At 37.1% G+C, this 19,587-nt stretch overlaps 1 protein-coding gene across 1 annotated transcript; it reads right to left on the bottom strand.

Annotated features, from left to right (window-relative positions):
• Positions 1 to 97: 97 nt before the first annotated feature.
• LOC112767165 (putative serine/threonine-protein kinase-like protein CCR3) lies at positions 98 to 3,077 on the bottom strand. Its single transcript, XM_025813045.3, has one exon. It carries the CDS (start codon positions 2,727 to 2,729, stop codon positions 279 to 281), a length of 2,451 nt encoding a protein of 816 aa, XP_025668830.1. The 5' UTR covers positions 2,730 to 3,077; the 3' UTR covers positions 98 to 278.
• Between the last annotated feature and the right edge of the window lie 16,510 nt (positions 3,078 to 19,587).

The following is a 19,587-nucleotide window of genomic DNA, read 5'->3' as shown; positions in this document are numbered from 1 at the left end:
TATTTACTCATGTTCAGACTTGTCGCATAATGTTGAATGACAAAAAGAGGAGTTGAAAAAAGATTAGTGTGTACTTATAGACCTTATAGACCCATAATCAACATGAAAAATATTAACTGCCTTTTTTTTGTTTGGTAAATACATGAAAATTGTTCAACTTCACTAGCTGTTGGTGTTTAACAAAATTCTACGCTACACAGCTTAATGTTAGATGAAATTCCTATAATGTGTATACTCATATAATTTATGACAAAGAATCATGGGGGAAAATGATAATATTATTCTGATACAACAGAGATTGTACCACTGGAAATGCTGCCATGGCTACTACTTTCACAAAGGGATAAAGCGCGCTCCAAATTTGCCACAATGTCAGCCATTGTTGGTCTATCCTTTCCCTCCAAATTCACACAATGCATGGCAGTATAGGCCACAAGCTCCAGAGCTTCCATTTCATTCAACTCAGGCGGCGCAACCCTTGGGTCCAAAATTTTCGCCAATTCCCCAACCTTGATCGCAGGCACGGCAAAGTCCACTATGCTCACCGGGGTGCCTGAAGTTTCGTCGATTTTGAATATGGCTCGCTTTCCGGTTAAGAGTTCTAGCAGCACCACTCCAAGACCATAGACATCACTCTTTGCTGTCAATACATTTAGACCATAGTACTCAGGATCGATGTATCCGACTGTTCCGGCTGCCTTTGTTGGCCGGAAATCAATATCAGATTCCGGACTCATCAATGACAATCCGAAATCGGATACTCTTGCTGTCCAAGTGGCATCAATAAGGATATTGGAAGACTTGATATCTCGGTGAATTATAGAAGGAACTGCATAATTATGGAGATACTCAATCCCTCGCGAAGCGTCCAATGCGATTTTGATCCTCATTCTCCAAGAATTCAAGACACTACTATTCTTATCCACATTGTTCTTGCCATGCAAATGATCATACAATGCTCCATTCTTCATGTACTCATAAACTAAGAGCTTTTCATCTTTTTCATCACAGAATCCTACTAACCTAACCAAATGCTTGTGGTGTAGTCGTGACAAGAAGGCTAATTCCGACTCGAACGCGCTCTCTTTCTCTTGAAACTTCTTCATCTTGGTACCTGTTTCTGTTTCCCCTCTCTTGATCGCCACCTCGCGTCCATCAGCGAGTTTTCCTCGGTACACAATGCCAAAGCTTCCAGCCCCAATCTTGTTTTCGGGTGAAAAGTTATTGGTGGCAGCACTAAGATCAGCCAGGGTGAACTCCTCAGCCTTGTCTGGATGTTTGGCTGACGAGGTTCCACTTCTCTGCCGCCGCATTATCCTCGATCCCTGACGCCTAACGGTCATTGATCTCGACAGCGGGCTATTGGATTGAACGGCCCCACCATTATTGGAACTGCCACCTCTAGTAATGGTTGGTTGAACAGAATTATGAATTTTCTTCTTCCCTAAACAAACACCATTCCACAAGCAATAAAGCAGAGTGCAAACTCCAGCAATAGCACCCACTGATCCAACTATGGCAAATGCCAACAACCCTGTTGTCAAGGTCTTTGACCGAGAAGATGGCGCCGCCGCCGGCAATGGCACCACCGCAGGAGGCCTAGCCGGCATCACCGGCACTTGAGCCCCACAAGGCTTAGGCTTACAAATGTTACCAAAACCAGAACACAAGTATTGAGATTGAGGATAGATACCACACTCACTGCAAGAAGATTGAACACAAGGACCCGGAAGAATCGGAGACAAAAAAGGAACCACAACATCAGAATCAGAATCAGAATCAGAACCATTTGACCAACCAGGACCCCAACACAAAACAGAGAAATTTCTTGTCGTTAATCCACAGATAAAATCAGACCCAGAAACAATAACCTCAAAAGACACACCTTTTGTGAAATTAGCATTGAAAATTCCGTTGTCACCCCAACAAAAAACAGAACCATTGGATCTTCTAATAGCACAACTATGAGAATCACCGAGAGCCAAACCAGAATACTCAAAAGCAACACCTTGATGAGGAACCTCAATTTGCCCAAAACTGTTACTTCCTTTACACACCAAAAACCCAGTTGAATTCAAACCACACAAGTGTGAACCGCCAGCCACAATGCTCAACATTGAAACGTTTCGAAACTCACTCTCTATGGAATCCGCAACGGAAGCGTTACTTCCCCAACACCGAATTCGAGAACTTTCCTTCAAAATACCACATGAAAAACCCGACCCTGATGATATGGACGCGAACCGGTCCGACCCAGATGAAAAGTCGGAACCTTTGCTTCTACCGGTTCTCCAACACGTCGCCGTTCCGGTTCCCACAACCGTGGCGCAAACCTGGGAGTCCCCGACGGCGAGATTCTCGAATAGAACAGTGTCATTGTTGTAAAGTCGCTTGCTTTCGAAGGTGGTGGCGTTGGTGGTGGTGGTGGTGTCCCAGCAGAGGAGGCTGTAGTTGCCGGAGCGGAGGCCGCAGAAGTAGCTCCGGCCTCCGGAGATTGAAGAGAATGAAACGTCGGGGAAGACGGGGATAATTGCCCCGCCACTTCCCCGGCGGTAGCACTGGATTCGGCGGGTCTGTGACGCCGCAACAACGCCGCAGACGGTGGCGGAGGAGGCGTCAGTTACAGCGAGGGTGGTGCCTGAGCCAAGGGCATACGAGGATGGCGCTATTATGGAGAAGACGAACAAGACGGAGATGACGGCGACGGTAGCGTTGGCGGGAATCTTCATCTAAAAGGGTGAGTTATGGCGTTGTCGTTGTTTTTGGTTCGAGTGTGTTGGAATGGTTTCTGCTTCATTGGAAGAGATAGCTGGAGAGAGAGAGAGAGAGAGAGAGAGAGAGAGAGAGAGAGAGAGATTTGAAGATTTAGAAGGTTGGTTGTGGTTATGGAGAATGAGAATGGAGAGTGTGGTTGTTTTGTGACATCAGAGAGACATTCATTTTCAACTTCAACACTTTCTTCTTCTTCTTCTTCTTCCCAAGTTATCACATTTTGAAACTCATCATTAAACCTCCGCTTTTTTGCGTCGGCTTTTCAAGGTTCTGTTTGGCTGCTTTCTTTTATTTTCTTTTCTCAATTTTTGGTGTTTGGAATTGAGGGATTCGAGAGTACCAATATGATATCATTAGCAACAATGTTACAAAAATCAGTCTCAAATTAATTAAATGATAATTAGTCAAAGTGAATTAAACAATACTAATTTTTTAATCTATTAAACTGGTCAAAGTGATACTTTCTGAAAACATGATGAATATAACAAGAAATTTGTTTTTCGTATAGTTTCAATTTATTTTTGAAATAATTTGTTTTTTGTATAGTTTCAATGTATTTTTGAAATAATTTTATATCTATAAAAAAGGAAGTGTGAGTTTCATTAGATTAAAGAAAAAACGCACGAATACTCCTCGAGTTTCTACCCAAAGAATTGATCCTATGTAATGTAGTACCAAAAAAGTTAAAACACAAAAAGATATGGATCTAAATAAATCAGGTGATAATATAGAGACTCTTGGTGAAGAAAATAATATACAGAACGTGAATGTTAATATTGGAGAAAGCAGAACCACAAACATGGAGGCTAAAGTTTCGTATAAAAATTTACTATTGTCAATACCAGAAAAATCCAAGGACAGTCTTACGGATTCTTTTGATAGCATTGAGGAAGACGACTTTGATTTGGAAGATCGATGGTATAAAGAGGATATGATCTAACTAAGGAAGAGAAATCTTTTAATTCGTGCCTTGTTATTTCAATCTCCAAAGATAAATTTAATGAATGATGCAAACTATGGCACACTGCGCTAATTGTCAAAGTCCTAAGGAAAAAAGTTAGTCTGGGATACATGAATAACGTTTGCAGAGGAACTAGGTAGAGGAACTAGGTTAAGAAAGGTAAGATAAATGTTATTGATATGGAATGTAACTATTTTTTTTTTTTTTTGTTTATTTTTCATATGAGGAGGACTATAATTATGCTCTCATGGAAGAACCTTGGATGGTGGCGGGATATTATTTGATAATGCAATGATAGAGACCTTTCTTTCTTACTTCTGAGAATGAGTCCGAAGAATTATTTTCTGGATACAGATTCCTAATTTGTCTATCAAATTATATAATCATCGATTTTTATGGCAAGTGAGATCTACTATTGGTACTATGCTAAAGATTGACCGTGGTACCTCCATCCATTCGTGTGGTAAGTTTGCTAGAATATATGTTGAATTAGATTTATCGAAGAAGTTTGTGCTATGCATCTCGGTTCTCGAGAACGTCCTCAATATAGAGACAAGTACGGTCATAGATCTAATCTATGCATGGAGGCGCCAGAAAATAACAATGTTCAGGTTGAAGCTAATGCCAGGAATGGTGGTAACTAAGGAGCAGCATAGGTGATCTTGATGGTAACCATAGTCAAGGGGTTTTGGATCAAGTAAGAGCAATCAAGATTCCCCCCTTCGGACTATGGATGATGTTTAGGCGCCAAATTAGAAAAAATTTCACACTAGATAAAAATGACACTAATCTTGAACTTGAAATAAATGAGTATCAGAGAGATATAATTTGAATGGTAATGGGATGAGATTTGATGTAATGAATGAGAACAGTGAGGATACGCAATAAAGGAATGATATAGTGCATGAATTACAAGCTCATTCTGAAGCCATGCACGTTGGAACGTTGGATGCTAATAATGTGAAAGGACAAAATAGTAAAGCTAATGAGAACGGGAATCAAATAATCAAGAAAGTCCTAAGACTTGGGGCCGAAAAGAGTGGCCAAAATTTCAAAAGAAATAGTAATAATTCTAAGTTTGGGCCCAATAGCCAAGTTAAACCCAACAAGTCCAAAGGAAAGAAGTCCATCCTCAACCTGAACGTTGATAATGCTACTTCCAGCCACTCAAATTAGTATATTCCCAAGGAAAATATAAGAATGAGTTCGAGGAATCCAAAAGAGGAGGCTATGGAGCATAAAATTTTAGAAAGATTGAGGCATATGACTTGTGAGAAATGGGAGGCATTTGAAGTTGAGAAAGCCATGAGGGACGATGCGAACTCTCAAATTGTGTCTACCAACCCTCTATTCTTAAACCAAAATCCCTTCCCTGATACTGTAGCGATAGAAGCTGATAACAAAGTATAAGGAGGAGGCACCCATCAAGGGAGGCTGCCAGACGAAGCTATGAAGGAAGCAAGTTCTTTGATGGCAAGGATATATATGACAAGCCTGTTGTGCATACAAAGACCATGACTAAGGTTTGATGCTGTTCTCTTGCGACTACCTTTCTTTTATGACTAGTTTTATTATGAATATTATAATTTAGAAACTTTTGCCAAATATGAGCTCTGAGATTTCTTCGTATGAAACTGAAAAAAAGGTCATCGGAGGAGGAAGATCAAGTGGCTAGGAGTACTAAGAAGGTAAAGATGGATGGAAAACATGATCAGGAGCAAACAGAAGAAACTATGGAAGATGCCATCAATAATGATGTGGAGGAAGAAGTCAACAACATGGAGGTTAAGAAAGGCAATGCTGGAGCAAACACGCACCAGAGGATATCTTACCGCGATATGGTGGTTGACAATGGTTTCGATAACCTCAATCCAAAAGAGATAGCGGAGATGGTTGCGAAGGAATATATGGCAGATCAAGACCCCTTGGAGGCTATGGAAGATTTGGAAACTCCCTTCAATCCTAAACCCAGCATCGATGTCACTTTGGAGGAGTATGAAGATTAGTGTAGACCATGAAAATTATCCTTGATAGTAAAACCCCTTGAAAAAAGCCTCAATCTCTAGGCTATGGAGAGATGGGTTCTTAAAAAATGGGCTAGAAAAGACGTGGTTCGAGTTATGAATCTTGAGGAGAACTTTTTCTTGATTCATTTCTTTAATCAGGAATACTACTCGTACATCCTCTTTGAGGAACTTTGGATGATCGCAGATCACTACCTCCAAGTTCAACGCTGGAGACCTCTCTTCATGCCCCCAAGAAGTGGATATACGTAAGGTAGCAATCTGGATTAGAATTCCAAACCTTCCAACGAAATTTTACAACAAATACTTTCTTTTGAAGGTGGGAAAAGCTTTAGAAACAATGCTGAAAATTGATGAGCTTACATCAATACATTCTAGAGGAAAGTTCGCCCGCATATGCGTGGAAATTGATCTAAGGAAACTAATTATACCAATTTTCTCGACCCTAGGAAAGGAATTCAAGCTTGAATACGAAGGCCTCCATTAGATTTGCTTTAAGTGCGGGCGGTACAGACATAGGATGGAAATCTGCTCAAAATGTGTGGGAGATATGCTCAAACAAGTAATTCAAACAACCATAGATGGTGGCCGGATGTCGCAGTACGGTGAAGGAGAAGAAAGTACCGATAATCAGACGGGATCCCTAGAAAAGGAAACTCTTAATGGGGAAGGAGCTATCAAGGCAAAAAATCAGGAATTATATCACGAGAAACAAATTTCAGGGACCAAAAAATGAAAGAATCCTATAGTTAATGAGGAAGGTAAAAGAAATAAACTCACCATTAATAAGGAGAATCCCTTTGGACCATGGATGCTGGTCAAATGCAATCCTAGAAGGAATAAAATCAGAATGGAGAAATCTGCGAGAGGAATAAATGAAATCTCTTATGATCAAAATTTTAAGTGTTATCAGAGAAAACTCCCGATGATAATAATGAGAGTAATGAGGAAAGAGCGGTCCGCGATGGAAATTAGTACCATAATAAGGGGAGAGTGCAAGATCAAGGAAAAAATGAGAATAATGCCTACAAGCACAATCATAAACTGTAAGATCAAAAAACTCAACCCAAAAGTAAAGCCTCCACCTCTAACATGAGAGAGAAAACCAAGGAGATGGAAAGAAAAAAGTTCCAAATCAAAACCAGTACCGAAACAAGCCAAGCACCACTCACACCCATGAGAAGCAAAATAATCAGAACCAAGAAAATATCATGGAGCACACACAAAACAAAGGAAAACAGAAAGATAAACACCAGGATTACTCGAGAAGCTTCAGCCTTCTTAATAAGGAATTAGCCAAAAAACACAACAACCGAGGTCACATCCCTATTTCTGATGTCCCAAATCCAACCACCATGTCGATCATCTCGAGAATCATGGGAGGACAGGGTTCAGGAGAAGGAGACAGCAGCACGGCTAATAATCCGATTGATCCAAGAGATCCAGAACTGAAATTTGAGTCAAAGGATATGGTCATCATGGACCAAAAGTGGATGGGGAAGAATCTCCCTCAAGCCCAAAGCCTATGGAGGCTTGATTACCTGCGCAACCAGGAGTTTTTCTAAACTCTTTCTCTATCTCTTTTTTTAATGAATTTTATCATTTGGAATTGTCGAGGAACTGCTTCTAAAGGGTTTCCCATTCTTATTAAAGATATGCCGTATAGATATAATTCTAATTTTTGTGTTCTCTTAGAAACTCATATCTCAGGTAACAAGGCCAAGAATATTATTAAAAAATTAGACTTTGATTCTTGGTGCATTAGCGAAGCTGTTGGGTTTGCCGGTGGTATTTGGTGCCTTTGGAATAAAGTTTTTTGGAGTATTGAACCTGTTTCGATTCAAGACCAACTTATACACATGAAAATTAGAGATTCTGCCAATAATATTTGGTGGTTCACAGCGGTATACAGTAGTCCTCACTTAGCTAACAGAAGAAGGCTTTGGAGCCGCTTGGAGGAGTTGGCCTTAAACATCCGGGAGCCTTGGTGCATTGGAGGAGATTTTAACTCTATCCTATCCCTAGATGATACTAGAGGGAGCACAAACCTCTCTCAAGACCATGATAGATTTTATTCTTGCATAAATAAATTGTGCAATAAATGATTTGGGTTTTACTGGACCACCTTTCACTTGGCAAAGGGGTAACACTAAAAGGAGACTTGACAGGTTTTTATGCAATTTAGAGTTCACAAATGTGTTTTCTAATGTTGGTGTGAAACATTTGCCTAAACTCAAGTCGGATCATTTGCCTATCCTTATAGATTTTAACTTGTCTAGTTCGGTAGAGAGGAAAGACCTTTCAAGCTTCTAGTGGCGTGGTTATTGCACACAGACTATAACAACCTCGTGAATAACAACTAGAATAAGAACGGGGACCTTCTTATTAACATATCTTTATTTGTTGAGAAAGCTAAGGTGTGGAATAAGGAAGTTTTTGGCCATATTCTAAAAAAAAGAACCGTATTATGCTGCATATAGAGGGGATCAACCGTAGAAATTCTTTTGGCCACAACCCCTTCTTGGATAAACTCCAAAGAGACCTCTGGAAAGAACATGAATAAATTATCAATCAAGAAAAAGCTTATTGACAACAAATGTCAAGGTGCAATGTGATTAGTTTTGGTGACAAAAATACAAAGTATTTTCACGAGAAGATTACTGGTCGAAGAAGAAAAAACAAAATCACAGGACTTAAAACCAGCGAGGGAGATTGGGTGGATAATCCTGCTGTTCTTAAAGAGATGCGAGTGTCCTATTTTAAAAATTTATATACAAATGACATTAACCACTCTACATTTTTTATTACAGGTTGTTTTCCAAACATTTCAGAATAGGGAGCCACCATGCTTAACAAGAATGTCATCCTTGAAGAGGTTAAAAATGTTGTATTTAATATGGGTGGTTGAAAAGCGCCAGGAAAAGATGGCATCCCAGCTAAGTTCTACCAAATTTCTTGGGATACTGTTAAAGAATCTCTGTTTACATGGGTTCAAAAAATTTTCAGAGAACCTGAACATGTTAGGGATGTTAACCAAACTCTAATTTCGCTTATCCCTAAAGTTCAAGCCCCTGAAAACTTTGCACAGTTTAGACCTATTAGTCTTTGTAACGTCTGCTATAAGATTATCACTAAGATTATTGCCGAAAGATTGAAACCGCACACGTCTTCTCTTATTACTGATACTCAAGCAAGTTATGTTCCAGGAAGGGTGAGTGTGGATAACATCCTTGTTGCCCAAGAGGTTATACACACAATGCGGACTAGAAATTCAGGCTTAGGTCTGATGGCTATAAAAATAGACCTTGAAAAAGCCTATGATAGATTGAATTGGAACTTTGTCATGGAAACGCTTAAGGATTGTAAAATTCCTGAGAACCTGATCAAGATAATCTCTCATTGCATCTCCACTCCATCTATGAATATTCTTTAGAATGGCTCCCTTTTAGAAGAGTTTTATCCTACCAGAGGCATCAGACAGGGAGATCCCTTTTCTCTTTACCTTTTTGTTTTATGTATTGAAAGATTATCCCATCTTATTACTTCTCTTATCAATAATAAGGAATGGAAGCCTATTATCCTATCTAGAGATGGACCTAAGATCTCTCACCTGTGTTTTGTAGATGATTTGGTCCTTTTTACTCAAGCCAACAACGAGCAAGTCCGTGTCATCAAGAAAACTCTCAAGATTTTTTGTAAGAGGTCGGGACAAAAAGTCAATTTTCAGAAATCATGTGTTTTCTTCTACAAGAACGTAAGCCACACTATCAAGCACGAACTAAGCTCACACCTAGGTATTAACCTTACTAACAATTTGGAAAAATACCTAGGGGTGCCGCTCATTCATGAAAGGTATACTAAGCAGTATTTCCAATTTATCCTCGACAAGATGCGTAATAAGCTAAACTCTTGGAACATGAAGACTCTTTCCTTTGCAGGAAGATGTACCCTTGTTCAATCCGTTCTCTCTACCATTCCGACATATGTAATACAAACCATGAAGATCCCTAAAGAAGTGTGCAATCAGATTGATAGAATTTGCAGGAATTTCCTTTGGGGGGCTAGTGAGGGTGAAAAAAATTCATCTTATTAATTGGGATGTTATGTGCAAACCCAAGCATAGAGGAGGTCTAGGCCTTCGTAAAGCTCAAAATTCGAACCGCCTTTTCCTCATGAAGTTAGCATGGAACTTAATTACAAATACAAACTCCTTATGGGTTAAGGTGATGAGATCCAAATATGGATGCAGTGGTGATACTATGCCTAAAATTCACCTAAAGCCTAATTGCTCTAACGCCTGGAAGGGAATAGCTAAGGTGTGGAACCAGTTCAAGACTAGCATTGTTTGGAGGTTAAGAGATGGTGAAACAGTCCTTTTTTGGGAGGATCATTGGGTCCCAGGTATTGAGTCTCTTAAAACTGTTGCTTTGTGGAACCTCACGGTAAATGCTCTTGAAAAAAGTGAATATGTTCTTTAGTGTGTAATAGAAAATTTTAATGCTCTCGTACATGATTTTGAAAGAATTGGTAGTTTGAGTCTTAGAAGTCAAGGTGCATGCTCTGAATTTTTAGATTGTGTGTTGGACTGCGGGCTTATAAATTTAGGCTATGTTGGGTGGCCATTTACTTGGCGTAGAGGAAATTTAGTGGAACGGCTTGACAGGGACTTATACAATATTGATTAGAAGATAAGATTTTCAAATGTCATGATTAAAAACTCACCCATGCTAAAATATGATCATTCTCCTCTTTGTCTTCAACTCTCCACTATACCTCCTCTGAATAAGGGAAGAAGATTATTCAGGTTATTAGCCTCTTGGCTTTTCTATCCTGATTTTCATAATGTGGTTACTAATAATTGGAGGATGTCTGATTCTTGGTCTCAATGTATAGCTGATTTTTAAAACTCTCTTAAAGCTTGGAATGCTAATGTGTTTGGGAATATCTTCAGAAGAAAAAGTAAAATTTTGAGAAAGCTTTAAGGCATTTCTAATAACTTAAGTATGAACGGTAATTTTTTTTGGAAGAATTCCAAAAAAATTTGTGAAAAGAATGTGAAGAATTGTTGTCTCAGAAAGAGATGTTGTGACTCCAAAAATCTAAGTGTCATTAGATAGAGTATGGTGATCGAAATACAAAGTACTTGCATGGCACCACCATGACAAGAAGAAAGAGGAATAAGGTGGTCTCCTTACAAGACGAAGAAGGAAACTGGGTCTCGAATGCTGAGATTTTAGAGGCTATGGGTATCAATTTTTTTACAAAGCTTTATCATAATGATCTTCAGAGGTGCCGTTTGCTCTCAAAGAGGTGTTTCTAAGGCTTAGTTCATCTGACTTAACCACTATTGGAGGTAACATTTCCTTACAAGAGGTTAAAGAGTCCTTATTTAGTATAGACAATCTGAAAGCGTCTGGAAGAGATAGTATCCAAGCTATCTTTTACCAGAACAAATGAAACATGATGTGCATGACTATCTGATTTTAAGAGGTTATGGTCTGTTCCGGACTTACTGGAACAATATTTTAAAAATTGGACAGGTGTCGTTAATAGAAAAGAGAAGCGTAACAAGTAGCTCATATGCTTTTTTATAGTTATTTGGAACGTCTAACTAGAAAAGAATAGACGAATCTTTTTTAAGAAAAAAGTAGGTATTGAAATTTTTTTTCACAAATTATTTAGATATAGAACGTGGAGTTGTATGAATTTTTTATGTTATTAATGACAATATCAAAAATAACATTAGAAATAATTTTTAATTTTTACTTTATATATTGATTTTGTGACTTTGTTCTATTATGGTTCTATTTCATTGCGTTGAACTTGTTTGTTATAAAGAAAAAATTTAGATACTCAAATAGATTTTTATCATTCTATGTAGCAATAACAGCTTAATATTTGGTGGTTGCAATTCAATATTGGTAGAGCGTGACCTAAACTAAAGCCGATGTAAAAAGAGTTAAGGAATATTAATCATACATTACATTCCAAACACTGGGACTAAATTATCCCAAAATATTTTATTTGTCCATGTTTATCCTTAGCGTATAGAATAATTTTAATTATGTTTGAAGAACAAAAATCATCCAAATAGTTAAGCTCAATGTTTGGTTCTATCCCAAAATCCAAAGGTTTTGACGTATGTAATTTTAATCAAGTTTCAAGAAACAGAAATATCACAAATGGGGAAAATCACAAACATCGTCACATTTAACTTAAATTTCATTTGCATTGAATTCAGTATTATTTTGCTCAGCAAAATAGTTTTATTTACAAATATAATAATGTTATACCTAAGTAGTGGTAGACTATTCTAGTATTCTATACACACCATTAAAATCATTTCTAACTTTTCATTTTTAATATTTTCATTTGATGTTCAATCAACAAAATCGAATAAAAAAATTTACGACATTAAACTATTAAAGAAATAATATTTAATAAGTAAAAAATATTAAAAACCAAAAGAGTTACAATATTTACCATTTTCAAGTTGGTGATTTTGATACCCAACCCAGTAAATGAGAGGTTTCAGAATACCCTTTCTACGTGAACCATTTATGACATGTCCAATCACAAAATATTACAAATCTGACTCAAGTTTTTTATTTTCTAGTATATCCTTTGAGAATCATAAATTTTAAAAGCATTCCAAAATGAGTTAATTGCAAAAGATTTGTTGAATTACTCATTAGTCCAAAATCATTGAAAACCCATAAATATAAAATATATATATATATATATATATATATATATATATATATATATATATATGGTTTTCCAATGATTTAGTTAATATATGTTTTTAGAATATATTTTTAAATTATTATTCGTATAAATTCTTAGAATTTTATTTTTAAATATATATATATATACCAGAAAATAAAGAATTTGCGACACTTTGGTAATATTTTATAACTTGGCATGTTAGATATATTTGTTTTAAGAGAAAGTCTTAAAAATTAATATTGCATAGCTAATATTATCCTCAACGTTCATAAGAAAAGAAACATCTAAAATTGTTAAAAATTAGAATATCAAAAATTTAATTAAAAATTTTAAATTTAAACTCAACAAAAATTTATTTTTAGTGAATTTTATATTAAATTTATTTGACAATAATCTACTATAGTGTTAGCTGTTATTCATAGTATTATACTTTTTTAATGATAAAATACATAAATAATGAACTGTGAGCTCATATATGAAAAAAAATATTTTTCCTTTCATTTTCTTACAAGTTCCCCTCCTTGATTTTAAAATCTTTTTTTTATAATATTTTTTATGACATTTTCCCTTTCATAATATAACGTATGCATATATGATATATATCTTGCTATATGGTCCTCCTGAAATTGCTGAAACGGTGTTGCAATTTCCCAGCAAAGTGCCAACTTGCAAAAGCACCATATTTCATTTTCTGTCTCTTTCTCACCTTTTCTTCTTTTGCATCGAAACCAAACATTGAAGAATCCATGTCATTCCATTTGAATATCTGATTCATCTACTTCTGAATCTCACATTTCAATTTCTTAGATCACATAATTCAAGCTATCTCTTTTTTTAAAAGTGACGTATTGATATATTGAAATAAAAAAACAAAATAAGGGATGAGAATGATATCATATTACCACAATGAATTCTAGATTTGCAACCATTCTAAAAAGGGATACTCTTTAATTATAAGTCTAATTAGGGATTTAGGGATTTTTTTTAGATAATCACTAATTAAATAAAAAAAATAAATATTTTTTTCCAAAACAATAGTAAAGGAAGAAAAACAGAGAAGGAAAGAAATAAGAATAAATTTGATTAAATATTAGTTAAAAATTAAAAAAAATATTTGTATAAATAAAGTTGTACCTTATAAACTTAGACAATGAGAGAAAGAGAGAGTAAACATGATAAAGATCCTAGAATTTGGAATAAAGAAGAGTATCAACGATTGGAGCTTGATTCTTTCTCTGTCTTCGTCGACAATTTGTCGGACGATATATAAAAAAGAGAACTCTTTAATATGTTTAAATGGACAGGCAGAATCATCGACATATATCTGGGACGGAAGAATAAAAATGGACATATCTACCTGTTTGCATTTGTGCAGTATACTACGAAAAGAGGAGCTTTGAAAGTTGTTGCAGATATGAACAATATAGTATTGAGAGGAAAAAGACTGTTTGTCGGAGAAGCGAAATATAGAAGGGGAGCTGTGATCCAGAATAAGGGGCAGAGAAAAGAAGTTTATCACCAGGAAGGATGCTAGAGGAAAGAGTCTACAGTCAAGGAGCGTGAAAGTAGCGGAAGAGAAAGTGGTAAGGCAGCCGAATGAAGCCCCCATCAAAGATTCAAATAATAATGGTTGGACAAAGAAGGTAGAAGTACCGATAGTCAATGAGAATGTTGCGTGGCTACAAAGAAGTATCGTAGGAGGCATGAAGTCGGCGATCGATTTTCATGCTTTACAGCAAAAGATTCACAAGGAATGGCCAGGAGTAACACATGTAAGGGAGCTAGGAGCATATAAAGCAATGATAACGTTAGACTCTGTGCTTAGCACTGAAGAAGTGTACACTTTTAGAATGAACGAGTTATTGAAGACGTTTTATATGGTATGAAGATGGGACGAGACGGAGTGAAGCGAGTCTAGAAGAGTTTGGCTGGATTGTTATGGAGTTCCATTACATGCATGGTCAGGAGACACTTTTCGCAGAATTGGGGAGCAATGGGGCAAGGTGGTGGAGTGCGATAAACTGACAGAATCTTGTAATTCATTCAGTGTGGGCCAAGTGCTGATTGATACATGTGTCTTTGATATGATTAACGAGTGGATACACGTTACAATAGGTGCAAGTGGATTTGACGTCCTTGTAAGAGAAGTCGGGGGAGAGGTATATCGGGAGGAATGCTTTCAGAAAAGTAAGCAGGAGACAGGTATATGGTAGATGGAGGAGAGATGCAACACGAAGAATATGGTCGTGTATTGAACAAGCCCGACGAACGGCATGAGGTTGATTGGGACCAGGCGGCAGTGTTGGCAATGGTGGACAATAGGAATGATGAACAAGACAAGGACAGATTGGTAAATTCATGTGCAATTTTGAATGAATGGGATCATCAGAATTCAAATCCTAATTATGAGAACAATAATTGCGCGACAATAAAGGAGAAGGAGGATTCTCAGGAATCAGTTCATATTAATGACAAGGTGGATTCGAAAGGAACAATATCCCATAATTATTATGGAGGCAATGGCTACCAAATTTGTGATGTCACAAGAAATGGTTATGGGTTGGGAGGTACTGGGTCCATTAACGTGAGTAAGGAAAATGGCGCTAGGGGGAGGAGTGGGCCGTTCGGACTAGGGCTTCCAACGGGGTTCTCAACCGGGTAGGGTCTGACCCGGATTTCACCCTGACCCGGAATGAGAAGCAACGCCTGATGGATGACTCTTCAATCACGGCGCATCCATGTTTGTGTGCAGGAGAGCCTAGGACGCGGGGGAGATGGGAGGATGGCTACGAGTAGCTTGCGTCGACGACGGGGAAGTGGCCGCCTTGTTAACCCGACAAGGTAAGCAAATACTGATCCTTGATATGGCGAGGGAGGAGTCTGAACGTGTGAGGGGAGCAGGGGATGGGCTGCACCATGGAACGGAGGAGGGTTGTGGCCAACAGCTAGCGCCAGAGGAGGTCTCACAAGAGGCAACGGTGGGGAGGCTTGCGGGAGAAGAGTTTATTGCTGGGGAAGCCAGGAACGATGAAAGGGAAAGACGGCTATGGAGGCAGGAAAGGAACATGAACGCAGATTCAGGCCAAGTACTATGGGACTCCAGTAACTCGAAAGAGAGCTTGCGGGCAAGTGGAGATGCAAGCCAAGGCAATGCCATTGGCATTATTACAAGCCGGAATGTACCAGAGGAGGACTAGCACATACAAGGTGATACAAAAGTGGGATTGGAGGAGGGAGAAATCGTGATGGAGAGCTTGGGGAAGGATAATGGCAATGTACAAGAGGAAGAACATGATATATGTACACAATCTGGATCAGAGACAGGGGCTATCTTGGATGGTGGTACTGCCCTTACAGTGAAGAACAAGGGCCGAGTTGGAAAGAGAAAATGGCTAAGAATCAAGAAGCTTGGAAATTAGCTGTAGAGTCAGGTGCTCAGTGCAGCGATGAGGAGGATATTATGGCTATTTTGCAGGAGCATAATGAAGTGAACGTTTTGAAGCGACGACAGGCAAAGCAAAAAGAAAAAGCTCGAAGAAGTCGTCCAAAAACTCGAAAACAGGTGTGTAATAATTTTGTGAAATGATTTTTAGTTCCTGGAAGGTTAGGGGTTGGGAGGTACTAGAAAATTTAGTATGCTAAAGAACTTTATAAGTAAGTTTAAGCTGGAAATGTTGGGCTTAGGAGAAACAAAGAAAGAGCTTGTGACTAAATTTGATGTAGCTCGTATCTAGGAAAGGGACAGAGCTTGTTGGGAGTTTGTAAGTTCAATTGGGGCTTCTGGAGGGTTATTGCTAATTTGAGATGAGGCAGTCTTTAAATTGTCTAACTGCTATAAAAGGGATAGATGGCTGTGTGTAGAAAGGGTTGTGGTAAGAGATAATTTTCATTGTGCTATTTGTTTGGTGTATGGACCGCATGAGAGAGTTGAGAAGGCTCCCTTTGGGAAGAATTGAGTTATATTGCAGGGCTGTGTCGGGTACCATTCTGTTGTTTGAGGGATTTTAATGAAGTTTTGCATTTGGTAAAAAGAAAAGGAGCGACTAGATTATCAGCGTCTGCGGAAGATTTTAGAGAATGGACAAATGATATGGAATTGATTGACTTGGCGCTAAATGATCACAAGTATACATGGTTTAGGGGACAGTCATGCAGTCGTATTGATAGGTGCCTAGTTAATTTGGGGGTGGCGTGATGTGTACCCGGAATTGCGTCTTAGGGGAAGTCCAAGAGGTTTATCGGATCATTGCCCCTTGATCATGGAAGATAGTAGAAGATTCGATGTTCTAAGACCTTTTCGTAGTTTAGACTCCTGGTTCACGCATGAAGGATTTTTGAGAATGGTAAAGGAAGAATGGAGGGAATTAGGTGATGGACACTTAGAGAAGATGAAAGCATTGGCAACACTATTGCGTAGATGGCATAAGCAGCATTTTGGGGATATAACAGAGACAATAAAGAGGCTTGAGGAAGAAATAAAGAAGGTAGATGATATGGTTAGTAGTAGACAGTATGATGGTACAGTGGAGCCAAGGAGGAGGGCGCTAGTAAGGTGCTGTGAAAAGTGCTATGTGAGACAGGATCTGCACTGAAAGCAAATATCTAGATCTCGGTATACCAATGAGATGGATAGAAACAGTAATTAGGGACTGTGGGTTCTGGGATGGGATAGAGTGGGTCTGACACTTCCAATGGAGGAGGAAACTACGCCAATGGAAAACAGATACATTAGACCAGATGCTCCATGTATTGCAATCTGTTAGATTGTTAGCAGACGTGCAAGATAGAGTGGTGTGGAAATTTAATAAAGAAGGCGTTTATTCTACTAACTCATTTGTGCAGATTTTGCAGGAAGAGACGTTGGACGAGGAGCTTCTGAGGTACAGATTTACAAAAGAAATTTGGAAAGGCCTAGTTCCACCTCGAGTAGAGCTGTTCACTTGATTTGTATTAGTTGGCTAGATCAATACAAAGGATTGATTAAGTAGGCTGGGAATTCTATCACAGAACGATAATTTATTACTTGTGAGTACTCTTGGCAGGTGTGGTGTGTTTGAATCTTAGAGTTCAGATAGACGTGGACTGCACCTGGTACTTTGAAAGAACACCTTAAGAGTTGGAGATCCATGCCGATGAGAAAAGAGTTGCACAAGTGTTGGCTAGTTGGATTCTTCTCAACAATTTGGAATATTTGGTTATGCCAGAATGATGTCATTTTTAAGAGCAAGACAACAGGGGTGGTGGATTGTGTGGCTCAAACATTTTCATGTGCTACGGAGTGGTGTGACAAATAACTCATGTTGTCGATGGCTATGTCGGAGATGATGTAGGAGTTCTTGTTTTTATTTTATTTTATTTTCCTTTTTTGTCTTTTATAGCTCCACTTGAGTGTTGAACTCCTTCTTTCAAAATATATATATATATATATATATATATAATCCATCAAAACGGAGATATATTTTTTCATTATATATAAAATATGAAATTCATATTAGTAGAGAAAACTTTTCCAACTAAATAAACAAAATAAATGATTACGTAAGTCAAACTACACTAATTTATTTTTGTGGTCAAAATCTAAATAGTTTTAATTGTGTTTTTTTTACGAGGCTCATGTAAGAGAAGAGAAATTTGCTGTATGAAAGGAATAAGTTATATTACAAGATTATGTCAATCTTTATGAAAAAATTCAATGAGATTGTGCAAGTGGAAGGGAGAAAGGATGCTGTCAGATTAACCGCGACTGCGAACGATTCTAAGAATTAGACACAAGAAAATATGTAATTGGTGGACTTTCTCTTAGCGATCGAAAGCTTACATGGTTTAGAGGTTTGCAGTCGAATTGACAGAATTTTAATAAGCTTGGAGTGGCTAGAGATATTTTCATGAGTACAAAATTAGGAGTACAGAACGCTATAGAAAGGAAGAGCGTAAAAAATATTTGATGAGCTACTTTGCGATTTTTTCTTTTGCTTTTTTTGTTGTTCGTTTTTTACTTTTCTTTTTGCTTGTTGTTATTCTTGTAAGAAATCATATTATTATGTGATGTCTGATGTGCGTGGTGTGTCTTATTTTATTGGTTTAATAAATATTTAATTAAAATAATAAAATAAAAGAAGTTACATGATTATTTTAAAACATAACTAACTTGATGGAAGTTGTTTCTTACGAAAAAAAATCAGAATTTAGTCCTTTCTTCTTATCTATGAAGTCTTTTTTTTTTACATGTGGTATCAGAACTTTGTTGTGAAATTTGTAATTGTCCATGAAAATAAAATTTTTATTGCAAAATTGATATTAGCATAAAATTTTTGCTCCCCTTTTTATGTTGAACTCTCTTGTTAAAAAAAATAGATATTGAAACTTGGAGGCACGTGCAAGAAGCCAAAGGCACTAACACGCTATATTTATATGGAAAGCTTGAAATGCGATTCTTGGATGATCGGTGTTCGGTGATCTTTATAATATCCTCTTTCTCAAAATTATTAAGATCTGTTTGGGATAGTAGTAATAAAAAAATGCATAATTTTATTCTTAAAACTAACTAGCTAAATCGTGTGTTTTATATCTTTTTAAGAGAAAAGAAATAAATTAGATTTAGTGTTATGATTATTATTAAGAAAAATTAAATTGTTATTATAGAAATAAAATTATTATTTAAAATAATTAATTTTCTTTTGGTTATAAGTAATTAAAGAAACTAATATATATTTTCATGACTTAAGGAGGTGTTATTTTTTTTTTACCTAAATTTTACCTAAAATCTTAATCATCTAATAATGTATACACTTGAGATAATTTTTTTTCAAGAGTACACTATAAGGAGTAAGAACACAAAAAAATAGTTAATGAATTGCTTTGTCATTTTTTTTTTACTTTTTTTTTTGTTTTTTGTTTTTTTACTTTTCTGTTTACTTATTGTTATTTTTTTCTACTTTTTATGTTAAACTCTCTTGTTAAAAAAAATAGATATTGGAAGAACCACAAAAAATTCAAGACACGACTGTATTTATGCTGAAAGCTTGAAACGCAGTTGGTCGATGTTCTTCAAACGCGGTTGATCTTTTGTAGTATCTTCTTCTTCAAAATTATTAAGAGCTG

This window comes from Arachis hypogaea, chromosome 17 (assembly GCF_003086295.3).
Source record: "Arachis hypogaea cultivar Tifrunner chromosome 17, arahy.Tifrunner.gnm2.J5K5, whole genome shotgun sequence".
Lineage (NCBI taxonomy): Eukaryota > Viridiplantae > Streptophyta > Magnoliopsida > Fabales > Fabaceae > Arachis > Arachis hypogaea.
Note: the sequence above shows the minus strand (reverse complement) of the source record. Positions and strands in the feature narration are given on the sequence as shown.

Coding starts and splice junctions, on each gene's coding strand:
- LOC112767165 (XM_025813045.3), bottom strand. CDS start 2,729: ATGAAGATTCCCGCCAACGCTACCGTCGCCGTCATCTCCGTCTTGTTC.